The sequence below is a fragment of the Haliotis cracherodii genome, unplaced genomic scaffold (assembly GCF_022045235.1).
Source record: "Haliotis cracherodii isolate W230 unplaced genomic scaffold, xgHalCrac1.p SCAF_11, whole genome shotgun sequence".
Classification (NCBI taxonomy): domain Eukaryota; kingdom Metazoa; phylum Mollusca; class Gastropoda; order Lepetellida; family Haliotidae; genus Haliotis; species Haliotis cracherodii.
The window spans coordinates 13,546,202-13,562,370 of NW_027266266.1; the positions used below are offsets into that span (position 1 = coordinate 13,546,202).

Here is a 16,169-nt window from a genome sequence, read left to right on the forward strand (position 1 = left end):
CATGACAAGTATCCGATGACAAGTAACTTTTCTTGTGCTCAGTCTTCTGGAAAACCCACAAACATCGTTGGAACACAGGTTGCGGCGACAGTAACTCATCCCTACACTCAGTCGTTATGAAATACGGAGGATTTTCAGAACTTTGTGACACATCAAGCTGACACGACGTGATTAACTGAAATACTGTAAAAAGTCACTTAAACTAAACTCACTCACTCAATACAAGCTATAATGTTTACACTGCCAGACGTGATTGAAATCAAAACGGAGTCATGCGACCAATGACAGCATTGTGATCATGTGCGCTCATATTAAAACTAAAACAAACTTAAAAGCTTACATGTATTCACATTTATTAATTAGAAAAGTAAATCCCGTTTCAAGCAAGCACAATACATATGTTATAATATTGGTGTTGGTGTTTAATATTGGCCTGTGTAGGTCCTCAATTTGGCATATCGTCCCTCGGCTTCAGCATATGACAGACCGTGATCCTAAACCAGGTCAAAATGAAAACGCTCATATAATTACATAATAATTTACTCATATCAAAGTTCACACAGTTGAAAGCATGACTGAAGTAGAAACAAAATTTGTTTGCTTAAAATAGTCATCGCGGAATACATCTTTAAAAATCAATTTGAAAATCTGTATCTAGTGATGACACAATTGTGGAACCGTTTCAGTTCAATTGAAGTTGGGATTTTTGAGGAACAACATGCAGAATCAATTCTAGTGAGATGAAGTTGAAGTTCAGTTCAAACGCCACCTTTAAGATTTCAAGTACAGGTATAAGTTAGCATTTATATGGTTTCATATCAACTTTGCATGATAGTGTTGTACAAACAGTCTAAAATACAGCATAACCACAAATAACGGTAAACGTTAAAACTTCATCAGCACATCACAATACCAAAAGACAATACTAAACGATAGAAGTAAAACAATTACGAACAAAGCTTTTTTTTGAAAAATTAGTTAACAAACACGCGGTATTAATAATTGAACAGACCGTAATTCATTTGATAGACCACACAAAGAAATTGGCTTTGAACGCCATGTGAATTGTACACAACGAAATTACTGACCTGACATAATCACCATTATGCAAGACAGAATTTCTAAAATTGCCTGATATGGACAACCCTGTGATATGACATTAGTTCATGCCAAAAGTCTTGTTTAATATTTCTCTTTCCTTCCTAATTTACCACAAATTTACAAATAGCTACCTATCAGTGACTTTTAAATCCGGTTTGTAACTTTTCCGTAAAGATGGCCCGATTGTCTTGTTGAAAATTCTAGTCATTTAATATATATATTTCTACCAATCATCAATTCAGGGTCAGGCTCCATTTAATGTCAAAGTCTGTTATCATTTTCGAAATTTATTAGAAACTCTCGTGAAGTAGTACAAGGGTTATTGATGTACACTGATTTTGACTGATATTCACGTACAGGCGTTATTAGCGATGCATGTGAAAGTATAAGAACCACCACAAACATATGTTATTACATACATAAATAAGGATAAGATATATAGATGAACAACTTTTTTCGCCAATTGTAGCCTGTCCAGAATTGCACGGAATGTGGTACACTGTCTTCTAGCTTGTGGCTGGATGGTGGTTTTCCTGTGGTTTTATTGGTGTTCTGAATGCTGTGATTTCTATTGAAAACCACATCGATCGATGTTGGCCTGTTTCCTTAAGAGTCTCAGCAATTCCGTGCAATTGTGTACAGGCTTATATTGGCGCAACACCAAGGCCCCTCAAAAAACGAACTAAAGAACATCAAAGCTCAGTCTCCAAAGATGGTTCTAAGTCAGCTCTATAAGACCACGTCCGTGACAACCCAAGCAACAGCATCCAGTGGGACAAAATCAAAGCCCTCACCACCAACCAAAGACTTCCAAATCAGAAAACTTCAAGAAGCCATCAACATCAAAAGACTACAACCTTCAATCAACTGTGAGCAAGGCTATTACATACCCCCTGCATACCATCAACTCATAAAAGACCCTGTGATACTCCTTTTGTTAATATCAATGGCTTCACCGGTCAATATGTTTACCCTGGTTATTGTTACTTCCGTGGCGATTCACGTTCTTTATAGAAGAAACCAGTGACAGCTGCGTCCGCATCTAAGCTATGGTCTTTCCATAAATCATACCCCCCTGTGAAGGTCTCGGACTGTGTACTGTCGCCAGACTCTGTGTCTGAGTCAGATTGGTATGATTCCTGATCAGGCCCTGAATCTGATTCGACTGTTGATCTGACTGTTTCATTGTCATGGCTTGTTCCTAAACCAGAATCTGATAAAGGAGTGACACCATCCAACCACGTGTTGATACTTTCTCCCTTGGACATTTCTTCAACACTGATGACTGATGTGGAAAACCTGTCCGTGAAAGGAAAGGCTTCTAAATGTTGTAAGTCGGTAGGATTAGATGATCGAATCGTTGTGGTTTCTGAGTTTTTTTCTGTTTCTGTAGACCCATCACAAGGTATCCGACGTGTGTTACAGGTACAGTAAAATGTAGTTTTATGTGCAGATACAAGCTTCCTTGCTATTTCTTTTGAATGTGATTCTATGGTTTCTATGAAATCTGATCTTATTTCTTCAGCAAAATTAACATAACGCCAGAGACGCTTCCAGTCAAATGCACCAGTCAGTATCTTTTCAGGCAATAACTTTCTGTGAACAAGGACACGTCCAAGTTTTTCACAATCTTCAGATTTTTCCAAGGAGCAAACTCCACACAAATGATCAGCAGAAAGATTACCTACAAGAGATGAAACGATTGTTACACAACAATCAGTAAACATGTTGTAGGTTTGGAATATGGAATGAACTGGTCTGTTATCCTCTAACAGCTGCGTTCTAGACACACATGCAAACATATATAATTACCGCGAATATCCCATCTTTATTACATCATTGCCATACTTCCTATATAATCTCGGCTGTTGTCACACTCTAAAATCTTCATATTTTCAACAGAAGTCCTCTTCATTGTCAACTATCCACAATCAGTTTTGCTAGTAATATTATGTTGTGCAAGTGTCAACGAAATTGGTGACATGGCACATTTCTTTGTTGTCAAGCTATAATTAGATCTTCAGTTTAAAAAAAGATAATGGTTCAGCTGAAGAACATTATATATTTTTGTGTTTACCTCAGTTTCACGTCGTTACACAGTCGCTAAGGTTGTCATATTTAGGATCGTTATGGCGCTACCGACCCTATCTGCATCGACTTCGTGCAAGAGTGATATCTTCATGGTCATTGTGGAACCACACCGGTGCAGGACTAGGTGTTGCACAGAGGATATTGTCCTCTATGTCTGCGTTTTGGTAGAGACCCAGAAGCAGCTCCCGGCCAGGAGAGGGACAGTTGGATTTGAGGTCAAGTGCCACTTCCCAGAACGACCCTGAAGAATACCCCTCCAAGGACGCAAGACAGACACGGCCTTTGGTCGGGATGGACCGTTGGGCGTGGGTCGCCGAGAAGATATACTTTTCATCACTGATATGGGAATGTCCGCTCCTCCAGTACAATCTCCATACGGCAGCCGAATGAGTAGGATTCCTGACATTTTAGCCCATCAGGACCTGCTTGGCGAATAGTTGTTACAGAATGGTCTTTTCGTCCTGTTTTTTTTCAATTGGTGTAGGACACACTTCACCGGGGCTTGTTCGCCATGTCTCAACAAGTTTCTTGTGTATAGTAGCTTGTATCAGAACCCCAAGCTCTCATAAAGAGTCCCAGAATGTCTTCCACTACTTCAGGATAATCTCTCAAACGTTATGTACAGTAGTTTACACAGTATCCATCTTCTTGCCTACACCAATTCAGTCTTCGTCGCCAGATCCGTCCTCTTAAGTTATATATATCTCATGTCAAAGTCGCAGGAAGTAACGTAATCAGATCCGGAAGTGACGACATCAAAACCGGAGATGGCATCATCAGAACAATAAATGACGTCATATATGTTTTCGTGGGATCACTCGAATTTATAACATCTGACAACACAAATATAACGCTCAAGGTTTATAACGCAGTTGCTTGCTCCATAACATTCTTCCGAATTGAGTCACTGCTGATAAGGCAGTAAACAATCTGAAAGGTGCCATGATGACGTCACAAGTGGAAACAGGATTCACATATTACGGTAGTACAGCGGAAGTACAACCTCTATTACATCAGGAGTACTCCCAGCACTCTCCGTAATTATTTGCGTCAAAAGAACTGATGTTGGAAAGAAGTGAGGTTTCCCGCATTGCTTATGTGCAAGACGCTTGGGTAGCCAGATGCTATTGCTGACAAGATTGATTATGGCCATTTGACTGTGAATACTTCTGTTGAAAAGCTGGCGACATTATTCTGTGACGATAGCCAAAATACGAGTTTTATGGCAATGATGCTTGATGTTTTAACTCTTTGGGTTGTATTAGTTTACACAGTTTTTAGGACACCGTATTCTTTGGGGGACATTGAAAATAACTGGTATTTAATTAGAACTTCCTGTTACACCCAAAAGAAAGATTCCTTCTGTATTATTATTTTTAAAGCAATTGATTTCATTAAAGCATTCAAATAAGTCGGACAAAACAATCCGGATGATGAAATTAACTTACGCCAAATGGATAAATGTCAACCCATGTGTATGATGGTTTATAATAACCTATTCAAATACCATTTGATTTACCTTTGAACAACAAACGTTTACCTTTATTGGGTGGCATCTGCGAAGATGCACAAGAATCAGCCACATTGTGCATGGTATCGTCTTCAAAACAGTCACCATCATTTGGTGTTGCAAGCTTGTTTTTGTGCGGGATGGTCACTCTTCTGACAGTTAAAGAAATGAAAACCATAAAATGACATGTATTATGACATTTTGTTATTGTTAAAACTGATGAACTATTTATTATGATACTCACCAATTACTGTAAAGTACACCTATATGTTTCAGTCAGAGATTTAGAAGATATTGTTTGTATCTCATCGAATGACCAGACAGTTGATATTTTCATTTGTGACAATACAAATGTTCTTATCTATTACCGCTTTTGTATTGATTTGTAAGTCCCCGTGATCCCCAGTGAGGTGGCCTAGCTTTGGTTACTGGTGGCCTATAGCCCGTGTTTTAAAACTGTATTCATGATATTGTTATGCTGAAATATGTTCTGTAAATTGTTTTAAATATGGCTTTCCATAAATGACTCAATTGTAAACATATGAGCCTGGTCTCGTCGCAATATAGCTGAAATAATGTCGAAGCGACGTTAGATATTAACTCACTCACTCACTGCACATACGAAATGTGCCCTGTTGATTAATGTTATATATATCTGACTGCAAAAACAATTACATTCAGTCTACCTCAATGACTATTATCAGCACGAAAATACAGAAAAATATACATATTACGTTTCTTGTCAAATAACATATCTCTCTCATCTACTCATCTAGTGACTAGTAAATGAATTGTCACCTTTTTGTTTTCACTGTACTTCCTGATCTTGATAACCTTCTGTCGACTTCTTTCATCGCTCTTTCTTTGGATGCGTAATTCACAATTACCAGCGGTTCATCAAGGTATTTTTCCAGAAGTTGGTAGACATCCCACTTAAGCAGAACTATTTTATCTGATGATGTGGGGTTAGATGTGTGATCTACAGCTGCTGCCACGAAGAAGGCTTTGCATAAGTTTCGGCATTTGTTGGGATTCATGTGAAGAGATCTGGGATTGACATAACGACCAGACTTCTCAAAAATGGTATTCCTTTTGTCTTCAAAACCTGCACTGTCTTTCAAATCATCTATATCAAGTACACCATTCAAAATGTTAAATTTTTCATCAGTAAATTCCCTTAATGAATACAGGACACCTTTGGACAACTCGTCGTTTCTTTGAATCAAGGTATCAAATTTGTCTTTTGACACGCTTCTAACAAAGGTAAGAATTTGAACTGGATGATCACATACGATAACGCATGCATCAAATACAACTCCGTCAATGTTTGTGTCTTTCAGTTGCAAATCTAACATCTGTGCAAGAGATGTTGCCATGTATATCAATCCAATCTTTGAGCTGCCAAGAAGGATTTGCATTTCTTTGTTCCATCTTCTTACTGCACCCACTGGGAGCATATGGACATCTAAAACATATGTTTCATATGTTAATCCTAATTGAACAACGTGCAAACTACATAAAACAAGAAACACATACATTTTATGAAACACGATATAAACAGAACACAGCTAGATGTGAAAATTAGTCTTTTTACTTAAAGCACCACCTACATTTATAATAGTTGTCGCCCTATAATATAAAGAATCCAAAAGCTTTTCTTCACATTGATTTAATGATGTCACCTAGAATTTGACCTTGAAGTAGTGTACGGTGGGATGCGTATTACTTGAATAATTGTAATACTGATTTTATACTGCTAGTACAAATAGAAATGACAAACCATGTAGACTGTGAACACTTGGCAAATTAGAAGTTCTGACTTTGACCCCAATTAGAAGATACCACTTTACAATCTGGACAAACTCCTTTCAGAAAAGGAAGAGGATAAGCCCAGGGGCCCAAAGGCTACAGTCAGGAACCTCATTCAGAGACTGTCTATACATTGTAAGACAGTTGTTCAGGGGGGTCAAAGCGGACTTTTACATTCACTCACATGACACATTCCTGATCTTACATTGCAGTACTCATACAGACGGGATATCCAGCGATGTAAAGCACATTTAACATACCAATGATTTCCGAAGAAGTTCTTTTCCTCATTTCTGGCACTATGTATATTCTTACCATAAGAGCAGCAACAATGTTATATTAAGGGGGCAAAGTTATTTTCGGAAAAGGTAAGGTAAGCTCCATCATGTTGAATATATCTTTGTGTTATTATGTAAGAATATGACGTTAGCAACCTAAAGATAATGAGAGCAGTTCAAACCATTTTGAAGTCGGTTAGACAGTTCCTCCAAAAAGTTTTCAGTTGCATATACTTTTGGGCGGAAAGGATTGCTTGTAGCTATGGGGACTTCAACAGTTAAGTCTCCTCCGATGGCATCCTTGACCGGTAACATGCCAGCTGACATCTCTGTAAATATACCTGTTAACAGAGAGTGCCTGATTATCCATACGAATTGTAAGTGCATATGTAAAACATATAGGATAATGAGGATAACTTCTCTTCAGATTCGAAAAGTCGGAAGAAGGTAATTAGACCAAGAAGTTTAACTTACGCTTCAGGTATATTGATGATCTGATATCGTTCAATAACAATCAAATAGCCGATTCCCTTCAACTGATTTACCCTCCTGAACTAGAAATAAAGGAGACCAGTTTTATGGTAGACATGTTACAAGGCAGTTACAAATTTGACGCATATGTTCCCATATTTTTTTCGGATGTACACTTGACTTGCCTTTGCATGTGTTTGTGACGGGTGCCACCGGTGGGGCAGGATACGCTCACCTTTTCGCGACCACCTGGAATCATTACTATTCGATAGAGATTCGTAAACATATGCTCATGATATAGTCGGATTTGTACAATCGACTCTGCTTTATGCAGAGAAATCTATTGGATATGGAAGGGGTTTTGTCGCTTTATTTACTATCTAAACAAATTCTTTAAAGTAACGATTATGCAATATAAGCGTAGGATACTGTTAGCAACGACTCATTTGGGGATTTCTTCAGTTCAGACATTAACGCCATGATACTTTAAATGCTGTCAAGATGGTGTTAAGCTAAACTCATTCACTCTGAACATTTGAGTTTTGTGCCACAATAGAAATAAGACCATACCTTTCTAATGTTTTGTAACTGATGTTACTATGTCCTTGAGCTCACAGCGGGTGCACTTCAAAAATGGTTCTCTATGTTCTACCGTGTATGCCTCTGGTCCCTGGTTATCATAGAACAATACACCTGTGATTGGATTCACTACAATTTCAAGCAGTATACGGCCCTCTTCAATTATGTCGTGAAAATGAGCAGTGATATGTATGTCGTTCCAATCTAAACTTTCCCCTTTGTAGTCAATGGAGCACATACCACCTTTCAAACGTTGCTCTATTAAATGTTCTATCTGAGGGTATTTTTCTGTAGGCAGTTCGATTCCGTGAACTTCAAATGATTTAGACATATATTGGAATGTCTGTCCTTTGATCACAGCAGAAAATTTCTTTTCCTCCTCTCCTATGCCAAGAATATATGATCCACCTCCCTTGAGTTTTGCAAGAGCAGTTACATAGAGGGGAAGACGCAGATCCCACAAGTGGTCAACAAATTGTTCTGGGTCTCTCAAAATTTCCTTCTTCTTCTTCTGTTCTTTCGTTGTGTCGTTGAAGACAAATCCTTTCAGCTGAATATCTCTTTTTTCAGTTATGGTTTGTATAGTCTCATCATTTAAGAAAGGCTGTCTATGCTTGACCTCTGAATGATGGGGATTTTGCTGATAAGAGATGTGTTTCAGGAAGAACCGCAGTGCTTGTGCACTATCTGGTGTAAACCCTTTGTCTATGATAAATTTAGTCTTGGGATCTGTTATGATTATTGTAGATGAAGGCTCAATGTCAATAACCACAAATTCCTGATCCTCCTGGAGTGTCTTTTTGTAGTAAACATCATCAAATGTTTCATCAGAATTTATGATGGTTTGAAGGTCATCATCTATGAACTCGTCAAGGTTTCCCTTACTCGGGTCTTCAGGACTCAGGCCTTCTAAGTGAATTAGAAGTTGTCCGCCTGAAGAATTCCTGAGAGCCGAGACAGACCGTTTTATCTCTTCTTTCTTCTTCTTTTTCAGTTCTGGGCTAGGGCGTCGCGGTTTATGTTTTTCTTCGTCCCAAATGGAGTTGAAACAAGTTACTTCAAGGTGCACGCAAAGGCTGTTGTTCCTTTTGTTGAATTATTTACTGTACCTTTCACATTTGGTACATGTCTGAAATGAAAGTGCAACTAACGTACTAAGACCAACACGTCAATGTGAAATGATGTTCATCTGTTTTTATAATTGTCAGAAACCCTTAATCTTACTTCATTTGATATATTTCTGACAAATTGAACAGAATTCTTTGGTCAGATGTTGTATTACAGTAAAATAAACATACATGTATGTGTGTGAAGACATACTTGTATCCTAAGGATTATATACTTATTATCATTAGAATGTACACATTGAAAAAAACAAAACGTCATGTGTACCTAAAAAGAAAAGTAATTGCTGTCGACCTAGTTCAGTGAAGTCAGGCTTACTACATGCATGCATGCGCATTTTTTAATATTTATTTTAGGGCTGGCAATCGTTTGCACACACAACTGACTTTGCCAAGGCACGTTGATATTACAAACTCAACATTGAGTTGTTATCACCAATTAGCCAGTACAAAATAGGAAGTTATTGACTCAAGTGACAGGTTATCAAGTTGATCAGGAAGATATGCGTGGTCATGTGCTGATGGAGGGCGCTTTATCTGGTGTCATGGGCTGGCAATCGTTTGCACACACAACTGACTTTGGCCAAGGCACGTTGATATTTCAAACTCAACATTAAGTTGTTATCACCAAGTAGCCAGTACAAAATAGGAAATTATTGACTCAAGTGACAGGTTATCAAGTTGATCAGGAAGTTATGCGTGGTCACGTGCTGATGGAGGGCGCTTTATCTGGTGTCATGTCCATTATATCGCTTCGTATGGCACGTAGATATCTTTAGGGATCTACTGCGCACATAACTATGATGCATCGTGAACAATATGTTCTGCTGAAAAAACTGCACCATGCAACAATAACTTTTGTTTATTACTGACTAGCAATATCTCCTGCTCAGTGTAGGAACCTACATGCAGTTTTCTTAGCACTTCCATCCAAAGTCCACCATCCACGTTTAGGCCCCATTACACAGGGCTGCGACTTTTGTGCCACCCTCGAGGGATAAAAAACTGGCCAGGACGCTCAATGGTCGCCTGAACCCAGAAAATCATGTTTCTATGTAACAGACCACTGGGCCTTCATTCAGCAACAACGGCAATGCTTGTGCCTCCCTTCTGCCTCCTTTGAGCAACTAACCTCCTCGGCGACCTTTGTGCGACTGTTTTGAACATGTTGTCCGAACCTCCTGTGTACCACCTTGGAACCACCTAGGCAGCCATTCTGCCTCCTTTGAGCCTCCAACGACGACCTGACAAATTCTATGGTCGCACACGGGAGGCACAAAGGTCGCCATCCTGTGTAAAGGGCCCATTAGCATCTGGTTCCCTATTAATACTTTTATTATGAATCATTAGAATATAACTGATTATTTGTTCCATCATCCATTAATTGACAGTTTATCCCCTTTAGATAATACGTACCATCATTTACAAATCAGGACTGAAACAGGTATCACATGTTGGCTCATGTTCTCAAAACTAGTTCTAGTTTGGTGTAACACATATAATGAATAAAATGATTATGGAATCCTAGAGAACAAGGAGTGAGTTTGTGAGTATACTTTTACGCAGCTTTTAGCAATGCATGTATATTTCAGCAACACCACGGCGGGAGACATCAGAAATGGGCTTCACACGTTGTACCCATGTAGAGAATCGAACCCGGACCATCGGTGTGATCAGCCAACACTTTAACCACTAACCTGCCTAACCCTACCACCCAATAGCAAACAGGGAACCATTCTGTGTGTCTTTCAGATGGTTGATGTGACCGGGTTGAATACCTTTTGTTTCAGTTAACAAGCATCTAAGGAACCGCATGAACAGTATGCCATGCAAATACAATATACTGCCTTATGACTGCATCTGAACTAAAGAATACATTCTAGTTGTTGAACGGCTCACGTTTAACACAGCTTTTTTCAACATTTCAAAAGTAATATTTGAGTATCATTTTAAAAATGCGTAGAGACGTTTATTGGGCTAATTAAACCTATGGACGTGACGATCCTGGTAAGAAATGGCCATGAGCAACCCATGCGTCGTAAGAGGCGACTAACGGGATCGGTCTGGTCAGGCTCGTTGACGTGGTTGATGCATGTCACCGTATCCCAATTGCATAGATCGATGCTCATGGTGTCGATCACTGGATTGTCTGCTCCAGACTCGATTATTTACAGACCGCCGTCATATAGCTGCAATATTGGGGACAGCGGCGTTAACTAACAAATAAAAATAATAAAACATATGGTAGTAGTCTGAACAGTTATAACACACAACTACATAATTAGAATTAGGACACGTTTGACATTCAGGGACTTACTTCATGGTCAAGACTCATCTTCCTTTGGCTGCATGTATGTCATGGTTCAGGTCACATCACGAGAGAGACATTAGCCTTGTGTATCGTGTGTGGGTTGCAGTATTTCGGTGCATGATTATCTCCGTCTGGTCTGTCTGAACGTGTATGTAGCATGGTGTGTCAGCTTATCGGGTATATAGGTTGTAGACTTTTATCAGTTTTGATAAACCCGATGTGCACAATTTGGAACACAAGTGGTTTGCTGACAAACCAAGGAACACAAGTGTGTTTCCGAAAAACCAAGGAACACATGTGTGTTTCTGACAAGCCAAGGAACACATGTGTGTTGCCGACATACCAAAAAAACAAAGGTGTTGCCGACAAGCCAAGGAACACAAGTGTGTTCCTGACAAACCAAGGAATACATGTGTGTTTCTGACAAACCAAGGAACACATGTGTGTTGCCGACATACCAAGGAACACAAGTGTGTTGCTGACAAACCAAGGAACACAAGTGTGTTGCCGACATACCAAGGAACACAAGTGTGTTGCTGACAAGCCAAGGAACACAAGTGTGTTGCTGACAAGCCAAGGAACACAAGTGTGTTGCTGACAAACCAAGGAACACAAGTGTGTTGCTGACAAACCAAGGAACACAAGTGTGTTGCTGACAAACCAAGGAACACAAGTGTGTTTCTGACAAACCAAGGAACACATCTGTGTTGCGGACAAACCAAGGAACACATGTCTGTTTCTGACAAGCCAAGGAACACATGTGTGTTGCCGACATACCAAGGAACACACGTGTGTTGCTGACAAGCCAAGGAACACATCTGTGTTGCTGACAAACCAAGGAACACAAGTGTGTTGACGACATACCAAGGAACACAAGTGTGTTGCTGACAAGCCAAGGCACACAAGTGTGTTGCTGACAAACCAAGGAACACGAGTGTGTTGCTGACAAACCAAGGTACACAAGTGTGTTGCTGACAAACCAAGGAACACAAGTGTGTTGCTGACAAGCCAAAGAACACAAGTGTGTTGCCGACATACCAAGGAACACAAGTGTGTTGCCGACAAACTATGGAACACAAGTGTGTTGTCGACAAACCACGGAACACTTGTATGTTGCCGACATACCATGGAACACATGTGTGTTGTTGACAAACCAAGAAACACAAGTGTGTTGCTGACAAAACAAGGAACACAAATGTGTGTTTCTGACAAACCAAGGAACACAAGTGTGTTGTCGACATACCAAGGAACAGTTGTCTGTTGTCGACATGTCAAGGAACACTTGTGTTTTGCCGACATACCAAGGAACACAAGTGTGTTGCTGACAAGTCAAGGAACATAAGTGTGTTGCCGACATACCAAGTAACACTTGTGTGTTTCTGACATACCAAGGAACACAAGTGTGTTGCTGACAAGCCAAGGAACACAAGAGTGTTGTCGACATACCAAGGAACACTTGTGTGTTGCCGACAAACTATGGAACACATGAGTGTTGCTCTCAAGCCAAGGAACACATGAGTGTTGTTGACATACCAAGGAAAACACGTGTGTTGCCGACATACGAAGGAACACATGAGTGTTGCTGTCAAGCCAAGGAACACAAGAGTGTTGTTGACATACCAAGGAACACAAGTGTGTTGCTGACAAGCCAAGGAACACAAGAGTGTTGCTGACAAGCCAAGGAACACAAGAGTGTTGTTGACATACCAAGGAAAAGATGTGTGTTGCTTTCAGGCCAAGGAACACAAGAGTGTTGTCGACATACCAAGGAACACATGTGTGTTGCTGACAAGCCAAGGAACACAAGTATGTTGCCGACAAACAATGGAACACGTGTGGGTTGTTGACAAACTAAGTAACACATGTTGGTGTTGACAAACTAATCAAAAACAAGTCTGACAAAATAATCCGGATGATGAAAATTAACTTACGCCATGTGTATGATGGTTTATAATAACCTATTCAAATACCATTTGATTTACCTTTGAACAACAAACGTTTACCTTTATTGAGTGGCATCTGCGAAGATGCACAAGAATCAGCCACATTGTGCATGGTATCGTCTTCAAAACAGTCACCATCATTTGGTGTTGCAAGCTTGTTTTTGTGCGGGATGGCCACTCTTCTGACAGTTAAAGAAATGAAAACCACAAAATGACATGTATTATGACATTTTGTTATTGTTCAAACTGATGAACTGTTTATTATGATACTCACCAATTACTGTAAAGTACACCTATATGTTTCAGTCAGAGATTTAGAAGATATTTGTTTGTATCTCAGACAGTTGATATTTTCATTTGTGACAATACAAATGTTCTTATTTATTATTTTTTATTGATTTGTTGTCTTTCTCTGAAAACCATAGAGGCAGACTGAAAGTAGTTCTTGCATAAAATATAATTTCACACGATTGAGATATCTATCCTATGTTTTAAGATAAATACAGTATTTCACCATAAAATATATAATCATTAGATTTAACTAATGCAGTCACAACATCAGTTTGCCTGATTTTATCATACATGACTAGTCTTAACTTCCTCTGAGGTCTATACTCATTTTAGTTTCATTTCAACTATTGTATTCAAATGTCAATCTTAGCATACTCTCACAATTAAAATCTTAAAGCGTCATTGTTGGTTATGTTAGTTTAAATGGTAACATATACTTCCCAACGTCAACATATACGTAAATCCTGCTGGGGTATCATGCAGGAAGCAGAGGTACTGTAAGTCCCCATGATCCCCAGTGAGGTGGCCTAGCTTTGGTTACTGGTGGCCTATAGCCCGTGTTTTAAAACTGTATTCATGATATTGTTATGCTGAAATATGTTCTGTAAATTGTTTTAAATATGGCTTTGCATAAATGACTCAATTGTAAACATATGAGCCTGGTCTCGTTGCTATATAGCTGAAATAATGTCGAAGCGACGTTAAATATTAACTCACTCACTCACTGCACATACGAAATGTGCCCTGTTGATTAATGTTATATATATCTGACTGCAAAAACAATTACATTCAGTCTACCTCAATGACTATTATCAGCACGAAAATACAGAAAAATATACATATTACGTTTCTTGTCAAATAACATATCTCTCTCATCTACTCATCTAGTGACTAGTAAATGAATTGTCACCTTTTTGTTTTCACTGTACTTCCTGATCTTGATAACCTTCTGTCGACTTCTTTCATCGCTCTTTCTTTGGATGCGTAATTCACAATTACCAGCGGTTCATCAAGGTATTTTTCCAGAAGTTGGTAGACATCCCACTTAAGCAGAACTATTTTATCTGATGATGTGGGGTTAGATGTGTGATCTACAGCTGCTTCCACGAAGAAGGCTTTGCATAAGTTTCGGCATTTGTTGGGATTCATGTGAAGAGATCTGGGATTGACATAACGACCAGACTTCTCAAAAATGGTATTCCTTTTGTCTTCAAAACCTGCACTGTCTTTCAAATCATCTATATCAAGTACACCATTCAAAATGTTAAATTTTTCATCAGTAAATTCCCTTAATGAATACAGAACACCTTTGGACAACTCGTCGTTTCTTTGAATCAAGGTATCATATTTGTCTTTTGACACGCTTCTAACAAAGGTAAGAATTTGAACTGGATGATCACATACGATAACGCATGCATCAAATACAACTCCGTCAATGTTTGTGTCTTTCAGTTGCAAATCTAATGTCTGTGCAAGAGATTTTGCGATGTATATCAATCCAATCTTTGAGCTACCAAGAAGGATTTGCATTTCTTTGTTACATCTTCTTACTGCACCCACTGGGAGCATATGGACATCTAAAACATATGAATTATATGTTAATCCTAATTGAAAAACATGCAAATTACATAAAACAAAAAAACAGTTACATTTTATGAAACACGACATAAACAGAACACAGCTAGATGTGAAAATTAGTCTTTTTACTAAAACCACCACTACATTTATAAAGGTTGTCCCCCTATAATATAAAGAATCCAAAGGCTTTTCTTCACATTGATTAAATGATGTCACCTAAAATTTGACCTTGAAGTAGTGTACGGTGGGATGTGTATTACTTGAATAATTGTAATACTGATTTTATACTGCTAGTACAAATAGAAATGACAAACCATGTAGACTGTGAACACTTGGCAAATTAGAAGTTCTGACTTTGACCCCAATTAGAAGATACCACTTTACAATCTGGACAAACTCCTTTCAGATAAGGAAGAGGATAAGCTCAGGGGCCCAAAGGCTACAGTCAGGACCCTCATTCAGAGACTGTCTATACATTGTAAGACAGTTGTTCAGGGGGGTCAAAGCGGACTTTTACATTCACTCACATGACACATTCCGGATCTTAGATTGCAGTACCCATACAGACGGGATATCCAGGGAGGTAAAGCATATTTAACATACCAATGATTTCCAAAGAAGTTTTTTTCCTCATTTCTGGCAATATGTATATTCTTACCATAAGAGTAGCAACAATGTTATATTTTCGGGGCAAAGTTATTTTCGGAATAGGTAAGGTATGCTCCATCACTCATGTTGAATACATCATTGTGTTATTATGTGAGAATATGGCGTTAGCAACCTAAACAAAATGAGAGCAGTTCAAACCATTTTGAAGTCGGTTAGATAGTTCCTCCAAAAAGTTTTCAGTTGCATATACTGTTGGGCGGAAAGGATTGCTTGTAGCTATGGGGACTTCAACAGTTAAGTCTTCTTCGATTGCGTCCTTGACAGGTAACATCTCAGCTGACATCTCTGTAAATATACCTGTTAACAGAGAGTGCCTGATTATCAATACGAATTGTATAAGTAAGTGCATATGTAAAACATATAGGATAATGAGAATAACTTCTGTTCAGATTAGAAAAGTCAAAAGAAGGTAAT

At 38.8% G+C, this 16,169-nt stretch overlaps 2 protein-coding genes across 2 annotated transcripts; both read right to left on the minus strand.

The window, feature by feature from the left end:
• Positions 1-444: 444 nt before the first annotated feature.
• Positions 445-7,116, minus strand: LOC139454854 (uncharacterized). The gene is made up of 5 exons (XM_071236473.1): positions 6,972-7,116; positions 5,501-6,167; positions 4,733-4,854; positions 2,074-2,785; positions 445-494 (listed from the first exon to the last, which is right to left on the minus strand). Exons 1-4 carry the CDS (start codon positions 7,114-7,116, stop codon positions 2,085-2,087), a joined length of 1,635 nt encoding a protein of 544 aa, XP_071092574.1. The 3' UTR covers positions 445-494; positions 2,074-2,084.
• Positions 7,117-10,381: 3,265 nt separating this feature from the next.
• On the minus strand, positions 10,382-16,038 carry LOC139454855 (uncharacterized). The gene is made up of 5 exons (XM_071236475.1): positions 15,894-16,038; positions 14,419-15,085; positions 13,274-13,399; positions 11,791-11,876; positions 10,382-10,398 (listed from the first exon to the last, which is right to left on the minus strand). The coding sequence occupies exons 1-5, from the start codon at positions 16,036-16,038 to the stop codon at positions 10,382-10,384; spliced, it is 1,041 nt and encodes a 346-aa protein (XP_071092576.1).
• Positions 16,039-16,169: the final 131 nt, after the last annotated feature.